Below are 27001 nucleotides of genomic sequence, written 5' to 3' on the forward strand. Positions count from 1 at the left end.
TCTAATATAAATGTTTTATTTAAAGTAAAAAGTGTGCACAAATAAAGGGAATGATTACACAACAACGTTCAAGACCTATTCCACATAAAACAGGAAAATAGTAGTGACAATATTAACTAGCAGAGCACCCATAGGAATCCAACTCGTGTACAAAAAAGAGGTTACTCCACATAAATACATCATGCTTCTGATGCAGACACGTTCTCCAAAAAACAAAACCTACTGCACTGGAATGTTTACACCCAATGTCCCTTCTGAATGTTTATGATAGTTGCTGTATGCTTAACAATGAAAAATAACAGTTAATATCATGGCACTTTGGAGAAAATTAAAGTGTAAAAATGGATTTACTGTAATTTAAGATATTTGTCACTTTGCAACGTTCTTAATGGTTAGATATGTAAATAGAAAAAGGTTTTTTTTCTGTGACATTTAAAAAAAAGTTAACTTTTGCTTTACTCTTCTGTGATGAATGGCAGAAATGTCCTTCCTTACATGAAGCCATTTCCCTTAATACCTTGTAGGAAATTATGCCACTGTAGAGACAAGGCTTTTCTTGTTTGCCTTAAAGGATTCCCAGGTTTAATAACAGTTATGCCCTGATGTCTAACTGATCATGTGGGTACAGGAGTCAGAGGCTAAACAATCATCATTTTCAAACTGCATGTAGAGCAGTTCACTTGACCCCATTGGCTGCTCTTTAAAGGAAGGTTCACTCTGATATTTTACATTTGAAAAGATGCAACTTGAATTGAAGGAAACCTGATTTTTGCAGTGAGGCGGTTCAATGCTTCCCTGAAACTGAAGCCCCTCAAATCATTTCTCAGTTTTGGAAACTCAGCCCAATACTAAAGAGTTTCCTATTCACATTGCAAATAAAAACATGAACTAAATCTCATACCATGACACCAGTGTGGATTTGTGCAATCTCTCTGCTTGCAGCTGACATGGAAGTGAACAGACATACACCAGAAAACTTGTGCTATGAAATTAGTGTTGCCATACAAGGATTTTCACAGAAAGAAACTGGCCAAGCAAAAGTCTACTAAAAGCTTCAGGTAATGTTTGCCAACTTGTGCTTACAGATTCTCAGATCTGCTTTCAGTGACACTTATCTTCTCTTACAGAACACAGATTCCTTCCCTCAGTGTCTCTTAATCCCTTTTCCCCAAAATAATAATAAAAAAAAAAGTGATGCATTTGGCATTTCTTCAGCCCAACACATTCATAACTATTGCTTTAGCATTAAAAATAAGAATTATCTGTGCTGTATATTACACTGCTTACTAACATGAAATGTAAGAAACACACCTCTTAGTCTTAGTTCCACCCATTCTTTCAATTGCTTTCCTTGAGCCTGCCAAACATTTCAGCTTTGATTGTGAGTACAGATCACCATCTCTAAGGGCAGAAGTAAGGGAGTCATTGTGGACAGCACCTATTTTATTCTAGATATGCTTTTTCCACTGGCAAAGTGGAGCTCATTCTCAGAAGTGTGGCAGTAAGATAAAAAAGGAACCAATGCCTTTTCCAGGCTGTGGCTGTACCGTGTGCACTTCTGATGCAGTTAAGACAGCAAGTATAAAAGCAATAAATAGAATGAGGTTCAGTATTAGCTGCCCATTACTGCTGAATTACTCTGTACAGATTTTAGCTTCTCAAAGAGTTAACAGAATTCTTTCATTAAACTGACACTTGATGCCGTGTCCAACCCTTGCTGGAAGGGCCAGGCTAGGAAGGCACTCTCTGTATCAGGGTACAATTCCTAGTGTGAGTGCTGGAGCAAAGTCTGCCAATTCTGATATGGAGTTAATAGTCTCCTTCAGGGTAGGATCAATATTCCCCACGAAGGCAGCCAGTCTTGACCTATTCAGTGTAAATATCTGCTCTCCTTGCTGTCATTTCAGTCTGAAGGGCACAACTAAAGCTCTAAATTCTATGTCTAGAACAGGGAAATCAGATGTTCAGAGAGAAGAGATTTGGAACTACAGAAGTGATAACTTCTTACTCATCTTGCTGAAAAATCTGAAATCCTTGAGAGATAATTTATAACATCACCTGATGCAATTTGTTTTCTTTAAGCACTGAAAACTTTTCCTTGCACAGAACACTGTACTGGCAAATTATACAGTCAGACCCTTTGTTCAGTCAGGAGCCCCAGAGACCAACTCCTGTATTACAATTCAAATTTGGCAAAACTGTTAGAAAGTTCTAACATTTTAAATCCGGCAGCTGAAGGTTCAGCCTAACAACTGTCCTGGACAATAATCAATACAAAAAAAAAATTCACACTAGGTGGTGGCAAGGGCAGGATGTTGAGTTACTCATTTTATGCAAGTGCATCCAAATGGAGAGATGTTTATCCATGCAGAAACAAACGGAGTAACAATTGGCACAGTTCAGAAATGGAGAATTCAGACACATTCCTCAGCTGACATCAAAAGAGGATTTATGTATTCAAAGCCTTCAAATTCAGACTGGTCAATCTTCTTCACAATATCACTATTAGGATTAAAAAACAATCATTAGTTGAGCAAAATTAAAGAGATAACATTAACTGATAGTTTGACTTAAAATTTAAACTGTTCAGTGGACTGCAATTGAGAAAATTTCCTTTCCATCTTTTGTCCCTCTCTACCTTTACAGTTACCACTGGATTCTTTTAACCCCAATAATGGTACCAAAACACAAAACCCCTCAAAAGCAGTGACTGGGCTTCACTCATTAACTCACAAAGCAGTCTGCAAGGTTTGCAGTTTCAAAACTTGCCCTAAACAGTCAGTTTTGTAAGGACCTGAAAACATTAGGATGTGATTGATACTGCACCTGCATCAGCAACTTTTCTAAACATAATTTGTACAGTCTGCATTTAGAAAGGGATGAGGAAGGCAGTTGGATTGCATTTAACATACACTATTTATGTTTATTAACATAAATGTTGGTAACATTTAATATACACTGTTTATATTTACATACTATGCGAATGTTATATAAAACCCTATAAAAATTCCTAAAATCTGAACAGGAGCAGCTCAATCAAATTACAAAGGTCCTTCCCTCCCCATCCCAAATCAGGGCCTCTCAAGAGTAAGGAACCACAAATCCACTACCAAAATCAAGCACATTATCATGCATTTTATAAAGGCTTTTCAGCCAGGATAATCTCACCTGACTACTATCAATATAAAACACCCAAACAAGTTTTTAAAAAAAGCTTCTTTTCTTCTCTGAACTTCTTAAATTCCACATTACTTACTCATCATCTGGAGTGAGCTGCACTGGTTCATTGGTGAATTGGGAATCAAAGTTATCCAGACCAAATTCTCCAGATATATTTGGTTTAAATGGAGGCACCACTTGCTTTTGTTCCATCTAAGAATAAATGCACTTAGTCACACTGAGTTACAACATATTGAATTATTTTTAAACAAGGCTGGAAATTATATTAAGTTTATTTTTTATACTTTCTACAACCATTCTAATAATCTACTGCATTTACTGTGTGTAAAAGGGAAAAAAGATTGTGTATGGCAATTTTGGTACAATATAAATTAAGAGCTTAATGTTTTTGAGCTTAAGGTTCTCTCTTAGGCTCAAAACAACTTTGTCACTGTATGCAGAGATCCTCAGGCAAGGAGGGGCATTCACTTACCAGATCCCAGTCCACGTTGCGGAAGAAGGGATGGCCCTGGATATCTGCAAACCCTGTCTGAGGATGGCAGCCCAAGCGCTCCTTTGGATCCTGTGCAAGGAGAAAATAGTTCTAAATGAATGCCACAGCCTACACATGAATAAAATGCCAATGTTACAAATCTCATGAGAAATGAAACACCAGAGTTACAAGAAATGCTGAAGAACTAAATTAGCATCATTTATTTTGGAAACTGCTCAAATATACCCTTTGAAATAGGGAGGAATATATGCAAGCCCTTAACTGAATTTTATATAACTGACTATGCTGATTTTCTTAATTTTAATTCAGACATGTTAAACATTCCACAGGTTTTAGAGCAGGCTTGGTTAGATTACTATTGAATTTCATTCTTTCCCCCCACCTTCCCTTGCTCTTCCCTGAAGAGATTATGCCAGGAGATCACACTGGGGCAGTAACTGCAGCTCCTGGTAAATACTGTGGAAATAAGTTTATTTTAACAAGACAATTCCATTTCCAGGTACAAACATGCACACACTACCAGGGAACTGTAACAGTGTGCAGTGAATGGTGTGACTTCCTTAGAATAATTTATCCAAAACTGGTTTCTCCTGTATCTCTTTCTTCCCACACATGTAACAGTCACTAAAAGCCAGCAAGTGCTCAGACTCATCATCCACTACCACACGTGCACCTTCTGGCTCTCAGGCTAGAGAGCCCCCAGCAAGCAGTGAGCACATCCTGCCTCTGCATTTCCCTCCAGGAAGTCATCAGAAGCTGTCCAAGTTATTTGCTAAGCTGCTTCTCTCAGAACCAAACTAAATCTGGTAAATTTGTTCAATCCTCCAGGTTAAAAAAATCACTTGGAGCATTTCTATGCCTTTCACTTTGGCATTTACTCATAATCCCAGTTTGAGAACCAGGAGCTTCAGATTTTAAAAGAAGTTTCTAGAACAGGGCCCCCAGCCCCATTGAAATTCTGCTTTAGGCTCTCACCTTTTCTACCCTGTTTCTGTAGAAGGCAGATAAAGTACATCAGCTCTTACCTTGTTAAGGAAACTCTTTAGAACACCCGCTGCTTTCACAGAGAGGGATCGCGGAATTCGGATCTGTTTTTCCAAAATTACTGCAAGAAAACAAGATTCCATCAGCCTTTGCATCTTTGAAGTTAGTTTAAAGGCTAAGCAGAAGCAAAGCACTGAAGTGTCAGAACACTGATGGTACTTACCTTGGAAGAGATAATCCTCTGTGTTCTGGTCAGGGTTGTCAGAACTCCCGACGATGTCGAACGGCGACCGGCCCGCCATCATCTCAAACATCAGCACACCAAGGGCCCACCAGTCCACGCTGAAGCCTGGAATTCAAGAGAGAAAACACCACTGGAGATATTGCACAACAAAAATACCAACACCTTTGAGGGTAAAAACAGAGAAAAAAAAGTTAAAAATGTAAGTATTGCCAGTCTTTCCAATTAGCTGAATAAAAGAGAGATAAGGACTACAGCAGACATTACGTGGATCATTATGTACACAACAGGAGGAGATGCTCTGCAGAGGAAATGCAAAGAGGTTAAAGGTTGGTATTAAGCCCTTAACCAAGGTTTAGATAATATTTAAGCCTAGTCATTACTAACCAACAGTGCATTATCCATGGTGAGAGATAAGGCCAAGGAAGAACTGTGTGAGTCTTAATAGCAGCAAGTCAGTCATTGATGGAGCAAAGCATATCTCCCCTACTATTCACTGCTAAAGAAATCCCAGTAGCCAGGCTGGGGCTGATACAGTCTGGCTGGCCTAGAAAGCTTGTGATAAGCAGGAGTATCTGAAGCCAGCATGAAAGAAGTATTTGATTGAAATAAGATGGTAAATCAAAATAGGTAAAGGGACATCTACTATCTAGCCCTTTTTGCAATGAATTTGTATCTAATCTATCATTGCTGCCAAATGTAAAGCTCCAAAACCAAATACAATTCCAGACTGCAAGTATATCATTAGCAGAATCTAAAATAGTTATAAACAATAATAAATTTGGAAGACTCAAGCTATTCTTCAAGACTGTTCAAAAGAATTTAAAATGTGCAATTCAGAGTATCTCATTTGCTTTGTGTGATGTTTTGAAGGCTTTGTTTACTTTTTCAGACAGGATGTGGAAACAAGACTGATCATGTGTCTAATGGAGATTTTTACTTTCTACTGCTTAAACAACTCCAATAAGAAGAGATAAGGTGAAAGTTAGAAAGTAGCAACAAGAAATTCTATTTACCGTAATCCTCTCCCCGGAGAATTTCAGGTGCAATATAGTTTGGAGTCCCACAGAACGTGCTGGTTGTGTCACCAGGCCTCAGACCCTCCTTTAGGAAAAGATGGGGAGAAAATACTTTACAGTTAACTGAAGATCCAACATTCCTCTGCTAAGATCTTCACTTTGAATTAATAAAGTCTTGAATAACCAACATTATGGCAATTCCATGGCAAAATCAAAGCTGTGCTCCAGTGTCTTTGCAGTCACAGAAGTTTTCCCAGGGAACATGGGCAGTGCCACAGAATCCAAACAGGAGCAAGTGACTGATCATTTCAACCTCTTTTGAAATCACCTTATCCTGACTATTTCAGCCAACCCCTCCCAGACAAGTTGATCCAGGAGCTTTATGTAAGTGCAGCCTGTGCACTCTGGCATTTGCCTTTTCTCCACATGTGGAAGTGAAATGAATATACAGCTTGTGTGCACTGTGTACAAAGAGAGACCTTGACATTTCACTTTTAAAGGCTCCACATCTTTTAATTTATCACAATTCCTTAATTGTTGATTTTTCTGGTTAGCAAGAAACTAGATCTTACCTTGCACATGCCATAATCTGTGAGTTTAATATGCCCTTCAGAATCTAGGAGCACATTATCCAGTTTTAAATCCCTGTAGATTATCCCTCGCTCATGTAAATAGTTCAGTGCTAGACTGATTTCAGCAGAATAAAACCTAGTGTAGAAAGAAGTACTGATTAAGTAATCAAAACCCAAAAGCACAATAACAGTCTTGGTAGTATGATATTTTCTATACATAATCTCAATTTTTACACAGAGAAGTGGCAAATTGTTTGTAATCATACAAATGTTTCTATGCGCTCCAAAATTTGTCTTTAGTTAATAGTAATGTCTCCTGCAATCATCCCTTTTATCTCACCATCTGAGATTAAGCATATGCACCAAGAACTCAGCATTTGCCTGGACAGCTGGTAGTGGTTGTTGTACAAGAAACACATTGATATCATTAGATGTGAAAAAAAAAACCCACAAAACTGTTCTTCTAGAAAAAAAATAGCAGACTGAAGTCATACAGAATAATGCCAATGCAAACAGCATCTAAATGCTTCCTGTTACAGTTCCTTCTTGAAACAAAACCACGGTGGCTTGCAGCAGCAAAAGGAGGATGCAGTTTCACATTTCTTAAATCCTTAACATCTGGAGAGGATTTGCTGGCTCATCCCTTATAATCTCTGCACTGCTGCACTATGTCAGAAAACCACTGGTTTGATGCAAGAAATCTGGAATGAGACACACCTGGCATGTTCCTCTGGCAGCTTCCTCTGCCTCTGCATATGGAACATCAGATCTCCTCCATTGACATACTCTATAACAAAGAATAACCTGGAACACACAGGATTGTTACCAATGATTGTGTGCACAGCTAAAAGAGGTGGGAGATGTTACAGCTCTGCTACAGAACAATGCCCATTCCACTCCTCCCATCTCTGGCACCACAGCTGGTTTTACCATTTCCCCCTCCTCTGAATAAATTCCCAAGTTAAAAATCAAGTATACAAAGTTTCTCTAGATAATTCCTTCATTGCTAAAGGAATGTAATGTTCCCATATTCCTCATCCATTACAGGTACTGCTTGTCATTACTACACATGTGACTGACTGTATGGAGCCACATCAGTTTCTATTACTGTACAGAATAGAAAAATAATAATTTTCATCTCTATTACCTGGTTTTTCTTTTGAAAACTCACATTCTATTTTCTGAGTCTTGCTCACAGATTTGTCTTCAAAGAATCCAGGCAAGTTTGAGACAATTATTCCTTGGTTTTGGTACTTTTGATTTTCATCTCCTCAAGCCTTTTTTTCCTTCCATTCTACATTCTCTTCTATCACATATTCTCAATCCCTTTTTTCCTAATAGGTACACTTGTCTTCCTGCCCAGAATCCTTCCCAGCACATCTACCAGTACTTTACATTTTCCCCATCTGAAAACCTCAGATGCACATGGCTTTGGATCACAAAATACTACAAAGATTTACAAAACATTGACTTTCCTACCTAACACTTTATGTTGTAAATTTAGGCCTTTGAGGTGCCTGATAGAATGAAATGTTTTTAATAAGACTAATTTATTATTAATTTATGACCTTTACCTGCTTTCTGTCTGGAAGCAAGAGTGCAGTCCGACCAGAAAGGGATGATTTGAGGCCTGTTCAAAGACGTGTTTCTCTGTCTGAACCCAATCAATATCCTATTTTTTGAAGAAAAGTGACATTCAGAAAAGGATTATTGCACTACTTAGGTCAAGTATTAATGACAATTAGCACAAAGACATTCAAGGGCTTTGCTGTCCTTGTTTTACTTGCAAGAAATGAAATATTCTATAGTTCTGAAATGTGAAGCAATAGCTGATAACATACTTTTTATTTCCTGGATGTCCTCTACTCTTAGCCTCACTGTGTAAGCACCTTGGGAGTGAAACCACACTGACCTATAAAAGACAAACTGGTGCAGGGAAATGTAAAGTAGCACCAAGAAATGCAGAAGGAATCAATGGTAGACTGAGAAATAAATGCAGAAGCTCTTGGACAGCAAGCCACAGTCACTCCAATGTTTTCAGAGTAGTCTAAAGAAACCCAAGGCAAATCCTCAGCAACAAGAACTTTTTAGCAGTTTAACAGTGCAATTTCTGACATGTTTGCACTAATCACTGTGCAAAAATTGCTAGGATGGAGGTCTGATTTAACAAGTAATAAAATAACATGGTGAGATTTCTTTGTGCCAAAAACCCAGCCTTGAACATATGAAAATCAGACTCCACGTGGTGACCTGCCTTGTGAACCTCCTACAGAACAGTACAAGAAGCCACATGCAGAATTCTCACTGAGTGCTGCAGCCCAGACCTGGCTCCCTCCTCCTGGGGGACACTGGAGCTGTCTGGAAGAGTTGCCCAGCTGACTGAGAACACCTTGCCCACCTCATCATCGTTGACGAGCTCTTTCTTCACCACCTTCATGGCGTAAATGCGCTCGGTTTTCTTCAGCCGCACCAGCAGCACTTTGGCATAGCTGCCCCTTCCAATGACCCGCAGCAAATCAAAATCCTGCAGGCCCAGACTGGAGGAAGCTTTGCCACTTTCCCTAATGCTCATTGCCTGTGGATAAAGATGCATTGAAATGAGGAAGCAGCCTTGCCAGTGTCAGCAACTGCAAAAGTCAGCATTTCAAGCAACATTTCAAAATTAAAATAAACAAGTAATTCAATTAACACTTGTTATCTTAAGACTGTACTGTCCTGGAAAGGAATGTGCTGGGAAACAAAGGAGTCTTGGCAGATAAGAAACAAACCAAAATGGGAGAATTTAGAACACTTTCTCAATCAAAACACATCTCAACTCAACCTTATTTTATTTCAAAATAAAGCAGCATACAAGCCACAGATGGACATATCACAAAAGCAACCCAAATGTGCCCTCTGTGCTAATTTTCAGCTTGTGGCAAATTAAACTACTAAAATGTTGAAATTGAGACAAACGGGCTTTAAGATCCCTGAAGATCCTCATGGGTTCCTTCCAACTTCAGATACTCTGTGATTCTATGAACAGAGCTGGCTTGGATAAGATTTCTTACCTCCTTTTCTTCACCAACATGGTCCAGGCTCTCATGACTCGAAGGATTGTATGGTATCACTGAAGGGGCAAGAAAAATTTATTAGACTGATGCAACACAACAAGATTTTCCTCTTCCTTAAAATTTCCACAGTCAGAGAAAGAGTTTAAAAGCTTCGATTAGTCACAGAAACACAGTTTAAATGCTTCACTGCAAGTATTCAAAACGGATGGGTTGGCATTAGGACCATCACTCTGATTGCCACAAGAATAAACATGTTTGGTTTTGAGGTTTTTTGCCTGATCATGGCATTTGAAGTACTCAGCTTACTAAATGTAACTGACAGCATAAATTTTTCTTTGTTTAGTCAAGTTTCTGAAACTGGTAAGATAAGGAAAACTGAAATTAGTATATTTCTATCCTCCTTAGCATTAAGAAACAGTCTTATTTTTCTTATTCTATTAAAAAGTAAAGAAGCGTTGTAAAAATAATTTTACTTCTAAGTTTACTTTTCAGCAACTTATAGTAATTTAAAGAAAAACATTATTGATCTTACCTGTTTCTACATTATCTGAATGCACTGATGATGGATCCATAGGCATTATTGGCTCCTGCAAACATAAACAGGATTTTGTAATACACTGTCCAAGTGTCAGACACATTACTTTAGAATCAATAAATGAAATTAATGAGCCCTGAGGAATATAATCTAGCTACTTTTTAACTTGACTAGTCAACATAGTAACTGAAACAATAACAATGAAATAAAAAACTGCATTCTTTATTTTCCTTCTTTCCTGGAGGTCATGACATAGAAAAACTCAAGTCCTTCAGCAGCATATATATGAAAGAAGAATTATATCAAAAGAATTCCCAAAATATAGACTTTAAACTGTCTGCTTCGTTAAACCAGGAGCAGTAATAACCTCAGTTTTTCTTGGGACTTAAGAACTGAAATGACTGAATTTCTTAGGAGAAAAGTCAAAATTTCTGCTCTTCATATTCCTTTGCTGTAAATGAGAAATAATCCAATAATTTATCAGATATTTAGAGAATTTACTCCACCTATCCATTCTGAAGATGTAAAACATTGTGTACATATATACATGCTATGCAACATCCCTGTGAAGGATGGGATAATTGTCCCTTATATGAGACAAGGGAAATAATGTCAGACTTGCAGACTAGACTCCTGTCTTGCTAGAAGTTGCAACTTTGCTCGACGAACTCCAAACTTTCTTGCAAAAGTCATGGTAACCATAAAAATTATGTTTCAACTACTGTGATTATTTGCAGGCTACAGTTTGAAAACCAACAGTATAAAATGAGGAGAGGGGGTTATTTGCTTGATTGGCTGGTTGCTGCTTTTTTCAGACAATCGATCAGGTCAGTTTTACTTACTGGCTGTAGTGTGTGACGGCCACATTCAATGTTGACAAGTTTGTGACACTTCTTGTGCACGAGGAGTTTGCAGTTGATGCACTTGTAGCCCTGGCGCCCCAGGCCCCATATCCGGTCAGTGCAGATGGCACAGTGAGCTCTCTGCAAGCAGAAACCAACCAAGCTCAGTACAGAGCAAAACTGAATAAAACTGGCCAGCCACACGTGCATTAACCAAGCTCATCTCCTGTTTTCTCTGTAGTGAGTCCTTACAGAGGAAGGCAGGAGAGCAGAAGCTTCAACACCTTAAACAACCAGACAATGCGAACGGGAAGGTCACCACTCGCTGAAGGACATTCACAAAACAACTCCAAAGGTCCATGAAAACAGGGTGCCTATGGAGGCAAGAGTGGATTTAACTGATTTAACTGTGGTGCCTTGACAGCCTTTAACCCAGATGAGGTCAAAAAACAACAACAAAAAAGCTGAAGTTAGACATGAGGATGCTCAAGATGAAGTTTAGTGGAGACGATCTCAAGCTTTAAGCACACAATACACTGAGCTTAGAGAAGAAGGAAAGATTATTGAAGCTGTCAAGGGACCTGACTTCCTCAAACATTTTGGGTTTGGTTTTTGCTGTTGATGTTTTTAAACACAGCAGAGCCTTCTTGGTCCTCAGCTAATTATATTTGACCCTTGCTTCCTGAAAACATTCTGAATGGTTTGTTATTTTCAGTTGATTACATGGCACCAAAAACAGGCTGCCTGGAGAAGCATCTCAGCTTTCTCCTTTAAAAGTCATGAAAGACAAGTCTGTGCACCATAAGCAAGCTCAGACTATTTTCCTCCCAGAAGCTGAAAAACTGAATATCTACTTTTAGCCATCTAATACATTCCAGTTTGCCCTCTGGGAAGGTCTTAATGGAACACAGGAGCTTTGACATTATGCTTTCAGAGTATGTGTAAAGTGAATTGCAACCAATTTGTTTCATTTTTTTCTATTTCAATCCTGATGATTTAATATTGTTTAGGTTTCCTAAAGATACAGGATTACCAGAAGTGTATAGACAAACAACAAAAATGAGAATAAAGCTACCTGATAACTTTTCAAGGCAGTGGCATCACCATTATGAAAATAAGACATCCCTGTACCATGGCTTTAAGTACCCAGCAAGAGTCTCACCCTGTTAAATCGTTTGGCTTGGAAAGTGTGACCATTTGCACAATAGAGCTTTCGCCACCGGCGGGCGCCTCGGCGATAAATGGACTCTAAGAGGAAAAACACAGGATTATATCCAGACAAATACAAACACAGAGCTACAGCATCTTCTCCTGGAGGTTTCTGTGCACAGTAACTCGCAGAGTAAAGCTTCACTCCTGCTCCTTACAGAAACAGAGGAATGCTCCAAGTATCTTTTTCCTTTTTTTTTTTAAAGATTTGGAGAACGTTTGAAGTAAAACATCCTGATCAACTCAAAATTAACTCTGATTTTTCTGAAGTTAAAAGGAACAGTGAGTCAAAAGAAGGTAAATTATCCAACAATACAAGCACTTGTGTGCAAAGAATACACATACCTCAGCTCAACTTGGGGAGAAGCTGTGGGGAAGGGAAAGGAGGAAGGGAGGTGAATTGGGAGCATGCCCTGATTTATAAGATTGCTTGACAAATCCTCCAGTGTTTTAAATCCGCAGCTGCCACTAATAATTTTTATTTTTCTTTTTTTTAACTATTACTTTATTTTTCATTACTTGAGGCATGTCAGAAACCAAAACTGAAAACAGAGATATGAAAAACTGCACTGAGCTGTAAGTATCTTTCTGATTTAGTCTGCAACCTCATTTTTCAGATAACCAGCATTACCCATTCTGATCAAGTTTACTTTTAATGATGCACATGTACATTGGATTGGTCAGAGATTTGGATACCAAGCTGACAGATGCTTGTGTGCATAACAGATAACAGACACACCCTTTTTTATCAAACTTTAAGACTGGGGGGAAATAAGCTCTTTAATGTCTAAAACAGTTAACTCACTAGAGGTTTTTGGAGAATCCTCCTAATAGCACCCAAACATCAATTTCAAATTAATTAACCACAGATGTGTAAATAGTGACATGACAAGTGATTATCATTGGTTGCAAGCCTCTGCTCACAATTGTCAGCCAGGAATCTGGCAAATTCCCAAGACAGGAATAGGATAAAAAACTGTCATGAATGAAGAGGCAAAAGCAAGGAAAGCAGAGTAACATGGATAGTTAACAGGAATGTGAAATGCTTATTAACAATGATTCAGAAGTGAAAAACATTAAGTTTAGCAAGATTTCCTATTCCTTTTAAATATTTGACTTTTACAGATTTACATTATTAATATTCATAAGTGCAGGATGCCAAACCAAAGAACATCAAAATCTGCTAAGACAGGAAATCTGAACTGATTTTCTGTATTTCTTAGCTGAAATGTCTACTTACTATCTTCTCCTGGACAAGGCATGCCAGGCCTCTCTGGGACACAAGGAAACACTGCAAGAAAGACAATAACTTCTGATTAACTTTCGATTAGCTTTCATTTCAGACAGAAAATAAATATTTCTGGATGTTGTATTCTGTTCAATACAACACTCCTGAAATGCATTCAACCATCTAGAGAATAAAACTGACTGCACTTCAACAAAACCTTCTTTAAGAAGAGGTAAGCTGCAAACCACCACAAACCCCTTTTGCTGGGCATAGCAGTGACATATATGAGAAATACTCAAAAAGCAGAATAAATGAAGCTATTTCTTAATGACAGTAACTAGAAAAATAATGATTTTGGTTTTTCATGTGGCCAATCTTCACAGTTAGTCAAGATTTCTAAATACTATCAATGTTTTATATGACAGTGTCCTAACAGTTTCAGAGGATGCTAAATATGTAAGCATTTTTTTTCCTCCACTATTTATTTAGCTTCAGTAACACTACCCATCTTCTACAATTTATTCAGCTTCAGTAGCCATCAGAGAGAAGCAAAAATGTGGACAGATAGCCCTGGTGCCAGTTTAATCAGAAGCTTATCAAACACAAAAATTAATGGGGAAAGGGCAGATGAAAAATTTGATCTGCACAGAAGCAGTTAAATCTATCTACAAATTGATTATATTCTTCCCCTTTTAAAAACTCTCTGTGGGAAGCTGGAAAACTGTCATTTCCTTTCAAATGGGCTGATGATAAACTAGATATTTGGTACCTTTTTAAGAAAAGGAGCTGTTTGAGACCCTGTAGTAACACACCAACACTTCATAATGATGACTTTTCTGCTCTCATTTCTGATAAACCAAGATCGACCTTCTACTGATAAAAAGTTGCAAATAGCTAGAAAAATATTCTGGAGAAGCTGCCAAAATAGGCATATAGCCCTGAACAACAAAAATTGAGCAACTACACATTAAACAGGGGCATGATATTATTAAGTTTGAAACTGAAGTACTTAATTTTTGAAAAGTTGAACTTTTCATTAATCTGCCATCACAAATTGAGCTCATTAATTTTCTTCCCTAATAGAGATGCTGCTCTAAAGCACTTATTCATAATCAACTTCAGGATAATGTATAACTCTAATAAATAAATAAATTGTATTTATCACTGCTACCATTTGCTGCCAGTAAGGCTGAATGAATGAAGAAACAGAGGCTGGATTTCATGAATTAACTAACAGCAAAATACTTTTTTCTTCCTTAATTAAAAAAAGAAGAGCTAAAAGCACAGTGAATGGTCATCAGCATCCCTTGCCAGGATGGCCACAGGCCTGAGGGGAGAAGGGTGTGAAAGGCACAGAATGGAAGGTAAGAATTCCACTCATTCACAGGTACAAACACGAGCAGGAGGAAATTTCAGTAAATTTCACCTACCATGGATCAGAAGCTCTGAATCCTTGTTTAGTTCATACAACCTAAAGGCCTCTTCTAACTCCAGCTGAGAGGAAACAGTACATGGATCTCCTGTGGAAAGAAAATAGCACAAAACTCAACCCAGGCAGTTCCATACCATTCAATAGTTCACTCACAGTTGGTTCCAGGATAATCATGGTAGAAAAAATGCAATATTCTCAAATGTGGTAGTATTTATTCCTAACATTGTTCAAAGAGTATATCTGAAAATAGAGTCATATTGGGTTCTTTCAGGGAAAATAAAAACATGGGATATTCCCAAGAGGCAAGCAGATCATAACAACAAAACATCATTGCTACAAGCATGGTTACACATTACTTCAGTACAGGAGGTGCAGGCTGTATTCCAGCACCTAAGATTACCTTTTATTTCATGGATTTTTAATTAAAACTGAGTCAATCCTATTTTCACAGCTGCTTCAGCACTGCCAAGCCTTGCACCAGGAGCTGCAAAAGCAGTTAGAGCTCCAGTCTCACCTCAAACCTCAATGGAAACTTCTGACAAATAACATGATCTAAGTGCCCGTTTTTCTGATTTGTAACTACTACTTTCACACTCACACAACTATTTGAAATAAAATTCCTTAAAGAAAGGACTCAAGGCAAAAGAAAGGTGGGAGTTGGCTGGTTTTGTTTCTTATTTTTTTAATAAAACAACTGCAGTTTTGTTGACCATTTGTGATGGTGCAGACTAAATTAGATACCAAATCCTTGATGATAAAGTTTCTCAAACTTTTCTGTTTTCTTTGGTGCCAGATGCAGATTAGTAGCATTATTAAAAAATTAGCCCCCTAAAAGAATAAGCCTTTTTCCAAATAATACTGTAACTGAAACATTTTAAAAACAATGTTGAGTCTCAATCATCACTGCCCCAAAGAAAGAAAATACTTCTAGTTATTAGCTCAACTTTTTCCCCCCCTCTTCATCTACACAAGATGTTCTGTGCAAGAGCAAGAGATTTATCTCTGCTTGTCCTCCAGCATGAGCAGAAATTTATTTTTAGCCCAAATCCCATACAGCAAATCTGCCCTTCCATATTCCTAATTTTAAACAGAAATACTACTTTCCATGTCTTTAAATGGCAAACTGGCTATGGGTAACCAAACTGGAGGAAGGCAGAATCATTTCCATCCCAGCTAAGCTGGATCCAGTCTGGAAGTTTTACTGCTTTGAGTCCTCAGTCAATACCACAGTCAGAAAGTTCACAAGCAACAGACCATTAACTATTCTCTTTGTGTTTTATACTGCAAGGCATCCAAATTAATACAGCCACTGCTAAAGCTTTTCAGTGCAACCACACACCCAGCAGCAGGAGGTATTTCCACTCACCCCACAGAAGCTTTTCCAGAGAATTTGTTTTGTTTCTAATGGATCACAATGCATTTGTGCCAATGTGTCTTCCCCCAGAACAGGAAGGACACGGACCTGCTGGAGCCAGCCCAGAGGAGGTCACCCAGTTGATTACAGGGATGGAGGACTCAGCTATGAGGAGTGGCTGGGACAGCAGGGACTGCTCAGCCTGGAGCAGCTTTGGGGTGACCTAATTGTGGCCTTCCAGGACCTGAAGGAGCCAACAAGGAATGTGAAGAGAGAGACTGTCTACAAGGGATGGACTGACAGGACAGGGGGAATGGCTTCACGCCGACAGAGAGTGGGTTTAGATCCAATATTGGGAAAAAATTGTTCCCTGTGAGGGTGGGGAGGCCTCAAATGCCACAGGGTGCCCACCAAAGCTGTGGCTGTCCCATCTCTGAAGTGTCCAAGGCCAGACAGGATGGGGCTCTGGGCAGCCTGGGATTGTGGAAGGGGTCCCTGCTCATGGCAGGGAGTGGAACGAGATGATCTGTAACATCCTTCCAACCCAAACCATTCTGTGGTTCTGTGCATTCTATGCTATTGCAAAAAATATAAATAAGAAATGTAAATGGTCCATTTTCAGAGTTCTGTGTTTATTGTTTCCTACACATCAAAATCCTCCAGATGAGTCTTTGAAGCCACCAGTCATTTTCCACCAAACCACTTTCCCCTACAGCTGGACACCTGGACACCAGAGTGCCCACCCACAGCACAAACTGACACTGTGCAGTGGGAGGAGAAGGAACAATTGTATTTACTCAGACTCACTATGAGAATCAACAAACCAGTTTTTCTTCGTTTCCGACACCTGTGCAAACAGTTCTGTGTTTCCTTTTGGCAGAAGCAAAAGAGGGTCTCAAGAACAAGCAAACTCAGAACAGAAGGTTTACAGACATCTCTCTCAACAGGCTTGAGTGGTACAAATTTTGCAGCTAAAGACAGCTGGGATATATAGGAAAATATTTACTTTTGAGTTATATAGCGAGAAACAGACTGAAGACACACAAGGCCAACCCACAGGATGTTTCAGAAGGCAGAGTGAAGCTGAACTGACCATATATGGAAAAAATAGAAATTTGCCTAAAATTAAATCAAGTTTATTTTATTTTCCAGTTGTATCTGAAGATTTTGGAAATTACTCCACTCAAATTAAATCTTTGTGTGCCATTGCCTCTATGAAATCAGAGTAGCTACATGTGAAGCCCTCATCTTGCAAAGGCTTTTACTCTATGACAAATCAAAACCTCAGTGTCCAGGTAAATCCAGTTTGGTCAGGAAGGAGTGATGCCCCAGACCCCTTATCTTCTCTCAGACTATAAAAACCATGAGTAACAGTGTAACAAGTACCAGCCCACAGCACACATTTCCTCATGCTAACAGTGAACCTCAGGCTGGTGGAGAGGATGTGCTACAGGCATTTTCCAGTAAAGCAAAACAGGTTTCTAGAAAGAATATCAACTGAAAACACTATAGAGTGGTGCTGAGAGAAGAGGCAGGGAGCTTGGCAAGAAGCCATGTATTGTCCATGCAGGAATTATTCACAATAAAGACAGGAGGATTTGCTTTAAACACATTCCTAATTGGCAGATTAACTTTTTCTCCACTGACATTAAACTTTAAGTCAATGATTAAGCAAAAATGGATTGCTTGTGAAAATCAAATCCTACACATGAAAATAGTTCAGGAAAACCACAACCTTCCTTTTTTAAGTAAATCTATCTCTAATTAAGGAGCTGAAATTGAGACAGAACAAACTTTGGCTTCAAGTAAATTATTGAATCAGTACAAAATTTTCATTAAAAAAAAAAAAAATATATTTCCTGCTATGACTGACAGTGCAGATTCCTCCACTGCAGTGAGGAGTCCATTATCTTCCTGATGATAAAACAACACAGCCAGTATATTATAAAGTAAATGTTCAACTCCCAGTAGCTCTGCTGCACAGTTCAGTCATAAACACTGTTATTTTACTGTACTGCATCTGCCTGGCATAAATAACTTTGGAATGATGAGAAGAAAAATCCCCACCTGCTCAGACTCCCAAGACCACATAATCTTCAACACACCTGCCTATATGGCACCTCCAAAAATCAACTTTGCTCCACGTTCAGCTTTAGGCTGAATAAACTGGCAGCAGCCCAGTTTGAAACGGGAGGAAACAGTTCCATAAGCACCATTTATGCTGATGGCTGCATGCAAACACAACCACAGCCAACAAATCACTGCACACTGCAGCCTTTTATGTACTGCATCAGCTAAAATAACTCCACAGCAATCTCATCATTCAGAGGGCTCTTCCTTGTAGCTGTGGCTCAAAACCTATGTGTGGGATGAACTAATTCCACTGAGAAAACAGAACCTACAAATAACCTTCAAAAAAATTACTACTGTACACGGACAGCTCAATGGATGACATCTGTTAACAGGGAGAACAGACTCTGGACTTTTTTCATCCAAGGTAAACTTTAAGATCCATTATGTAAGCACTAAAGATGAGTTCTCAGTCAACTGCACTTGGATGAAAAGTTACCACACATCATTAGTAGTTGGAAGAAGTTTTATTATTAGCTCTATGTTAAGAGACTTTAGGTTGCTAAAGTAACAGGTGATAAAAACACTTGAGATATAATGGTTTTGGTTACACATACAACTCAACTATACATTAAATTATATCAATATTTTAGAAAAGGACTGCAATTTGTATAACTTAATGTCTGTTTAACTTTCAAAAATATAAGATATAAAGGGAATTTTCATCATTAGAAAGGAGTCCTTTCTCCTGTCTTCATAAGAAATCCTAACATTGAATTAACATTTTTGTAGTCACTGAGGTCTTGTTTGGTTTATAAAGACAGAGAGCAAGCTACACACTAAGTAGTGTGAAACAAATACCTCTTCATTAAGCTCTACTTTAGAAGACATTGGATAACTTATTTTTGGAGTCAGATTCTATGTTTTATTAGCTTATCCTATGAAGGCAGAGGGAAAGGAAAAGATGAACGGGACAGAAAAGCTGGGAAGCTGAGCAATGCATTGAGGAGCACTGACTTACCTTCCTCATCAATCCACTTCATGGTGAAAAGCTGCTCGTTGTCAAAGGAGCACATGTCCCGAACTTCACTGCACAGGCCCTCGAAGGAGATGGAAGGCTCAAAATAGGTTATCATGATGTCCCTGGGAAAGAGAAAAATGAACTTCAGAAACTATTCCACAAAACATAACACTGATCATCATCTCTAACACCTTCCATACACCACGAATATTAACTTAGAGCTGCATCCCTGATGAAGCTCCCTCCAAAAAATAAAGTACCTAAGTTCCCTTCTTATAGTAAAGTCAGGCTTCAAGTGATTTTTATTACTTGACATTTAATCCTCCAGGTATCTGCTTCAGAAAAACTCAGATTTTATGCCCACAAGTAACCATGAAGTGAGTTGCAGCAGACATTAACCACACAGAGAAATCAGATCTCTTACACCAGCGGAAACTCAAGAATTAAATGCTGCAAAAGTTTGAATAATGTTCAAAAGATATTTCTGGTTTTACTTCCTCTTTAACAGTTATTTAGTTATTAGTAGCAAAATGTAAAAACACATACATCAACTCCAACTAAATTTTGATTGTAGACACAGTGTAGATGTTATGAAAAATTAATGACAAATACTAAACAGATTTCCTAGCAGATCTGGGGGCATGTGCAAATATTCAAAGTGCCTTTAAAAAAAGAGGAGTGCGTCACACAATGAAGGGGAAGGCTGACAGAGAGCCATATAATTAGAATTGAAATGTGCTGCTTTACTGCTATGCAGAATGGGTATTTCTGTGATAAATAAAAGTGAGTTAACCTGGTTTTAGTATGTTAGCAAAAAATGCTGGCCCACTGCATTGGCTGGGCCTTAAAGGGGTACAGGTGACAGGGCTCAGACCCTTAACCAAAGGAGTTGGGACACAGTTAGAGGAGGGAGGAAGGCTGTTTACAACACACTCTTCAAACATAGCATAAAAGCTTCATGTTTGAACTACTAGATTAATCTTCCCATAAAAACCTCCCCCAGCTGGATTTGCTCTGGTGGGTGCCAGTGCCCAGGACTGCTTCGGGGAGCTAAAAAAAATTAATGAAACAACAGAGTTTTTACCAGGTCAGAAATGCCATCAAGGTTCCTACCAGACTGAAGTGTAGTATGCAGCAAGTTAAATATCTTTAAATCATCATGTGCATGGGCAGATTGAGATCAAGAAGGTGACTTAACATAAAATGCTGTGGTTATGGAACCGGAACAGTGCTCAGGAGGGGCAGAGAGCACACAAAAACCAAACTGCTTGCCTGAGGCTCCTCTGAGAGCAGCAGCAGGAATAAAATCAACTGGCAATTTCTAAGTACTGTGGAAGAACAGAGAGGCAGCTTCTGGATTTATAAGCATCATCAGTTGGGTTAGGTTTAGTTAGGGGACAGGCTCCAGGATATACAGCAGATGTGTGCCCAGGATAAACACAACATCTCTTCAATAATCTGAATAAAGCAGTCAAAAAGCTGCTATGTGATTTGGGAGAGGAATCCCTCCTGCTCTTTCCACGTGAGACAAAATGCAAAACAACAACTGGACCCTGGTATTTAGACACAGCACAGTCATTTACAGCAAATGGGGCTTTATTTGAAAGCCCCAGTCACATTCATCCAACCCAGCAAACTCTTTTCCAGACCCAAAGGTCTCCCTTTACATCTTTTACCAAAACACCAGCTGGGAGCCCAGTGCCAACCAGGTGGATCTGACAGGATCTGACAGTGTGTCACTGTCACAGACACAGCAGCCACCACACAGCAAGCCTGGATTAGCAGGCAAAGCCTTAACCTGTATTTCCTGTTTTTCTGGGAAGGAAATCAGGCACTGCTTAGTTAGCAGCTCCACTAAGTTTACCATCCCTTCCTTGAGTCGTATTTTAGCACAGATATATTCACTGTGGAATATGTTCTTAAACAAAAAAATTAGTTCTGAAGAGTGCTGAGAAGCCAAAGTATTTATATTTATATTCATATATATTTACATTTCGGGGCTTTCTGGTATTGAACTAGCCAGTAGAGTTTATTAATTGACTACTACTGCCAGAAAAGCACAAAGTTACAGACCACACGTTTTGAGATTAATCACTGATGCTTCAGCAAAAACTGAAGATTAAATTATATATATATTAGGAAAATCTGTTCAGCACATTTTCAAATATGATGATTCAAGCTCACTTAAAATAGACTTGTTTGTACGGCAGCAAAAAGGAAAAATCACAATGTTAAGATGTACTGAACAGCCTTGGAATCTCTTCATATCTCTAAAGTAAAAGCTAGTACCAAATGAAAAAAACAAAACCAAACTCTTACTCCTTGTTGGCACCTTTAAGTAGCACACCAGTTTTCCTTTAGAAAAAAAGAAGAGTTTAATTATTTCAGAATTTAAGCATGTTCTCTAAATTACTACTCTAATACCTCTAGCAGGATATGTATCAAAGAGTTACCAAATAATTTGGAATATCTCTTCTGCTACAGCAGACAGTAACCAGTCTTTCAGAGAACTCTAGCCAACAGCAACATTAAAAGAGAAAGATGATGTCAAGTACAAACAAGGTTCCACAAGCCATATCTACATAACACAGGAACTGAAAGGTTACAGGTCTCTCCACTGCTTTACTTTGCCATCTGAACTCCCCTGGTGACCCTGACACTGCTGCTGGCACAGGTCTCACTCCCACAATGGTTCTGCTCTCACACCTTGGTGTCCCCTCACTTCTTGCCCCCAACACAGCACTGGTGATGCCTTCCTTAGGAAAAAGCTGCATGCACTCAAGCCAAGAAGAAGCTATACTGTACTGAGAAAAAATTTTGCATTTTAAATTAAAGTTAGTTGGCCAAATGAAGGGACAGAGGAAAGTGAATGTGGACTATAGCCTGCTGACCTAAATTAAAGATACAAAATGTTTTCTTTTACTGAGATGTGGGGAAAGTGTTCTTATCAATAGGTCTTTCCTTGTGATGAAGATAAGGTTATACACTGTTTGGAATAAGCATGTTTGTCACAAAGTTATTCCAAGGTGAAATAAGATTTTTGTTTGTCCCCTCTTGGCACACATAGGAAATCAGAAGAAAATCTGATTCAAGCACACCTTTTGCACCACCACATCTGGAGGTGCCAATTAACTCTTACTATGGAAGCACCAGAGTTTTTACAATTTGTTTTAGCACTACTGTAATTGGTCCTAATCAGGGACCTGTGAGTAGGAAACATGCAAATATACAAGACAGAACTTGTCCTGAATTACTTTAACTGAATATGCTATCACTTCTATCTTTCATAAATATTAATAAAGATCATTTATTCATACCACTGGAAGACCTGAGTCAATATCCTGCAAATATCAGTATCAGTAAAACATAAATCTTAGATTTCATAAAACATAGGAAGACTGAGAAAAGGCAAATCGTAAATCTAAACACACTAGAGAACATATTTTAAATACATATAGAAGACCATATTTTCCACCTTTCCTGAGATCAAACAGCTTTCCTCAGAGTTTCTTTTACAAATCATCCAAGAGTTGTAATGTCCTGTAACAAAAAAAAAGAACCATCCCAAACCAGAACCAACAAAAACCCCCAAACCAATGGCAACAATTAAACACAATTCAATATCTGTACCTCATTTTTCACTCTGATCTTGAACTCCCCTGAGAGAACAACCCTGTAAGAACAGACACTACTGCTTTAGACTTTTCCACCTGCAGCCTCATATATCCCATATTATGTTTGGGGAAATGTACAGACACATTATACATGTTACCTACATATCCACACATGCATCACACACCTGGGCCAGTCATTAAGGCTTTGAAAAGGTCTAATTAGAGCTTCCCACAGGATTCCTGGGGAATTCTGCTGTGTCAGGGTCATTTCTGTACAGTGAGGGGCAGCCGCTGCCATTCACAGCCATTTAAAGTATTGCTTTCCCCTGTGCAAGTCTGTTTTTCTGGAAAAAATATATTGTCAAAAGGCTAAATAAATAAATATTGAAACAGCAAGAGGGGAAAATGAATTCACAGGCTTAATTCAAAGTTTTCTTAAAATGAATGCTCTTCTAAAAAGAACTTTATCATCAACAGACCACATAAGATGCTGTACTGAAAAACTGACCAAAAAAAGTGCCCAAGATAAAGAAAAATAAAAAGAAATTATGCAAGAATTCAAGTATCCTTAAGAAATTTATAGCCCTGGAAATCTTCATGGAGGTGCATTTTGATTTTACAATTAAAATGTATTTTTTCCTCACACTTTTTCCACTCATGTAACAAAAGTAATTAAGTAATTAAAATTAAGAAAATAAGCAGGTTTACCATGTATCATGAGAGGACTGTCAGGTGTGTTCTTCATTTGACCCAAATCAAGCTGAAGGCGAACAAAGCATTGGTATCTACCCCTTTTTATTAAAAATCTAACCTACATTACAGCCTACACAGCTAGAACCAGCATAAAATCTATGGCAGGCACTGAAAGAATACATGCTAGCAGATCTAATCGTGACAGAAAAATGGTTATTACAGCTGTTTGGTTTTTTAAATCAGCATGAATTCTACAGGATTCCTTGAGCACGAGCAGTGAATTATTCCTACCTGTTCCCTACTCCTACAAATACGTATGAATGATGTAACAACTTCTTGTACCGACCTGACAAAAAGCATCTCCAGCAAACGAGGTAAGACAAAAGGCAAACTTTGAACATCATCAGAGTGCTGAAATTGTTGTAATTACAGATGCTGATTAGTGCCACACACTCGGAGCTGCTATATTTTGGTATTGTATCAACAAAAATCACCTCTAGAGTAACAAAGTGAATTCCTAAAACCCCCCTCAGGAATCTCTATTACACACACTGCACAGATCACAGTAACTCTCTAAAATATGTAACAGTATTTTAAGAATTTTAAACAACCAATCCTATGTGGAAGATAAGCACAGTTTAACTGAGAGAAGGAAATACCTGGAAAAGCTCAGCTTAATGCCCTAATTCCCAAGTCTCTGGGAATTCCCCATCCCCTTATTCTCATGATCTGTGTTCATTTTTAGGAAAATTTCCTGTCCTATTTTAACATATTTCATGAATTTAAGATAAAGAATTAGCACTGCAAGGTTCAATGAAACAAAGGCTCTTCAAAGGGTCCTGTGTGAAGTCTTTGTCTTGGCTGAGCAAAGCAATTGGGCTCCTGGCCAGACCCAGCCGAGTTTTGGGGCCAGGCAAGTATCCCGACTATCAGATTCCCAAACGTTTCAAGAACAAATCTGCGCTTCTAAGTGGCTGGGTTGGGTAGGCTTGGTGGTTCTTTGTTTCTTTTTCTTTTTAAGCAGAAACTCTTTTTGGAAGATGAAAAGACCTTCACAGCCAGACTTTCCCAATAACTTCTACAACCCACTTAAATGCTTCCATTAAAAGGAAATTAGGAGAGATTAACGCTTCCTGATTAACACTGTTTCCCATTAATTCCTCGATCCAGCTCTGAGACAGTTTATTTGAAGAACGGGGGAAAAGCTGCCTTTGGTATGAGCATTCAGTTCTCAGTCTCAGAGTCATTTCAGGGTAAATGCAGGTAGAATGTTTGGCTTTGATATCAACTAGATAGTGCAAGTCTGAGAAGGGGCTTGAGACTTTCTGTTGTAAGAAAGTGGAGAGAATAATTTGCCTGCATGTCAAAATAAATCATGACTAAGGCATTCAGCTTGTTAGTTTGTTGGTATTCACAATGGTTAACCAACACCCTCTATGACTCAATGCCATTATTAAACTGATAACTGCATTAACAGATAAAAAGTCAATGGATAGACTCAAAAGAAACATTCCAGTGCCTGTGAAATTATTACCAGTGTCATGAGCCAGCATTCCTGCCCAACGGAGCAGATTCTTTTCCTCACTCTCACAACCCTGGGCTGCTTCCTCCCTGTGCTAAAGCAAGAATCCATGTGATTGCATGTGGAAATGATCAAGATTAAAACTGACCCAGCAGAAGAAAAATAAATGGTTTCCACCCAGAGGAGTTCCCGTTTTAGTTCACTGTCTGACCAAATGAACACCTCTACCAGCTAATAGCCAGGGGCATCTTTGCTTCCTTAAGAAAAAGTGGATTAAAGGGACTGTGAAACAAAGAGCTCCGAATTTCACATACTTTGACAGGGTCTCACATGTCCTTTAAAGCCACAGACTGGGCCAGTCTCTACACACTTCTGTCAAGAAAAGCCCCAAAGCAGACACAAGCCAGAAACCAAACACAGCAGCAAATACCAAATGCTCAGCATAGTTTCTATACCTCTCCTTAAAGTTACACAGCTAGAGATAGCACAGAGTAAATACTGAAAATTATTACACCTCTTCTTGTGCTTAACACACATAACTGGAAGGAAGCTATCAAGAGCGTCCTGTTCACACTTAATCCAAAAATGCAACCTACATTGTTTTCCGCTTAGATCACCTCCCCTCAAACTTAATGGCCCAATGAACTACGGGCAACCCTTGCACTGAAACTTATTAAGTCCTGTAACTGTTACTATTTAATAGCTGCCTGTGAATCCAAGACAGAACGTTTCTTTAGCTCTGTGTGTTATTGCTGGAGAACCACTGAATTAGGTAAAAAAAAATCATATTTTCATTTCACAGCCATCTAGTATTTTGGGGGTTTTTTTAAGAGCAGAAGTATAATTGACAGTAGATGCATCTGAGCTACCATTCATAAAGTCCCCTGGAAATCGCTCGGTCCCTGGCAAGCAGCCTAAGAACCCATGAAACAAGTTTTCATACAAACATCCTCTTCCTTTAGTCCTGAACATCACTTAACATAGAAAGACCAGGATGAAAGCTGGATCCCAAACATCCTGGTGTGGATTATGAAGGCATATGTACTTCTCAGCAGGCAGCCAAGACCTGGGGGCGAAGGGAAGCAGGGTGAGCAGGGCAGAGGCTGCTCCAGCAGCACATCCTTGCCCACCGGGACGGCCACCCCAGAGAAGGGAGGCTCCGACGTCCCCCCGAACCCTGACACCAGCCCTGCACTTGACACCCATTTCAGCACGGCCGGCTGGTCGTGGAGTGTTTTTCCTCCGCTCTTTCCCTCCTCCCCTACAAGTCAGGGCATAGCCAGGGCTTGAGCCAGGAGCACTCCCGGGTGCCCCGAACACCCGCGACGCCGCTTCGGACGCCGCTCTCCGCCCGGCCGTCCCCGGGGCTCAGCGCCCGCACTCACCCCTTGTAGTAGGCTTTCACCCGGACCTGGTGGGCGCTGTCCCCGCCGAGGCTGCCCCCGAGGCCGCCCGGAGCCGACATGGTGCTCCCGGCGCCGCCGTCCCGCTGTGTCGGCATCGCCGCCCAGGCGGGCCGGGGCAGCCGCAGGCTCGGAGCGGGGGAGCCGCAGGCTCGGAGCGGGCCGGGGCGGCGGCTGCGCGACCCCCGCGCCTCCAGCGCGCCCCGCCCGCGCCGGGCGGCACCACGCGCGGGGGCGGGAGGGGACCGCGCAGGAGCGACAGGGAGCGCGGAGCGGTGCGAGGCGGCGCGGAAGGGCAGCGCAGGATTTTCCCCGGCGGGGCGGAGCAGGCGTCCGGAGAGCGGCCGGGCGGCAGCTATGCCGCCCCGGGATGCGGCTGTCAGTCCCGTGCGTGTCCCCCTGCGCTCTAGATGGGCTCTCTCCTACGGGACTCCACACCTGTGGAGCGGGATGCTCCACGCCGCAACAGAGGGGGGGCAGCGGCGGCGGCGGCACCCAGGTAACCGGCAGCCCCGTAGCGGAGCCGCCGCAGCGGC

At 39.9% G+C, this 27001-nt stretch overlaps 1 protein-coding gene across 2 annotated transcripts; it reads right to left on the reverse strand.

The window, feature by feature from the left end:
• PRKCI (protein kinase C iota) lies at positions 1-26680 on the reverse strand. 2 transcript variants are annotated; one of them, XM_058812615.1, is made up of 18 exons: positions 26448-26680; positions 19234-19355; positions 14787-14876; positions 13369-13419; positions 12082-12167; positions 10920-11060; positions 10075-10129; positions 9540-9598; positions 8888-9064; positions 8064-8161; positions 7207-7293; positions 6490-6625; positions 5915-6002; positions 4881-5006; positions 4699-4778; positions 3653-3742; positions 3257-3372; positions 1-2502 (listed from the first exon to the last, which is right to left on the reverse strand). In XM_058812615.1, exons 1-18 carry the CDS (start codon positions 26561-26563, stop codon positions 2415-2417), a joined length of 1806 nt encoding a protein of 601 aa, XP_058668598.1. In that variant the 5' UTR covers positions 26564-26680; the 3' UTR covers positions 1-2414. The 2 variants fall into 2 exon arrangements, with proteins under 2 accessions (XP_058668598.1, XP_058668599.1); XM_058812616.1 differs by lacking the exon at positions 12082-12167 and having other exon boundaries at positions 26448-26468.
• Between the last annotated feature and the right edge of the window lie 321 nt (positions 26681-27001).

The sequence above is a fragment of the Ammospiza caudacuta genome, chromosome 11 (assembly GCF_027887145.1).
Source record: "Ammospiza caudacuta isolate bAmmCau1 chromosome 11, bAmmCau1.pri, whole genome shotgun sequence".
NCBI classification, from domain to species: Eukaryota; Metazoa; Chordata; class Aves; order Passeriformes; family Passerellidae; genus Ammospiza; species Ammospiza caudacuta.

What these genes read in the sequence shown, in the direction of transcription:
- PRKCI (XM_058812615.1), bottom strand. Translation starts at nt 26,563, where the DNA reads ATGCCGACACAGCGGGACGGCGGCGCCGGGAGCACCATGTCGGCTCCG. An exon ending in GAAGTGGATTGATGAGGAAG is followed by an intron (nt 14,877 to 19,233) that starts GTAAGTCAGTGC and finishes TTCTTTCCACAG; the next exon opens with GAGATCCATGTACTGTTTCC. An exon ending in TAAAGAGTTTCCTTAACAAG is followed by an intron (nt 3,743 to 4,698) that starts GTAAGAGCTGAT and finishes CTCCTTGCACAG; the next exon opens with GATCCAAAGGAGCGCTTGGG.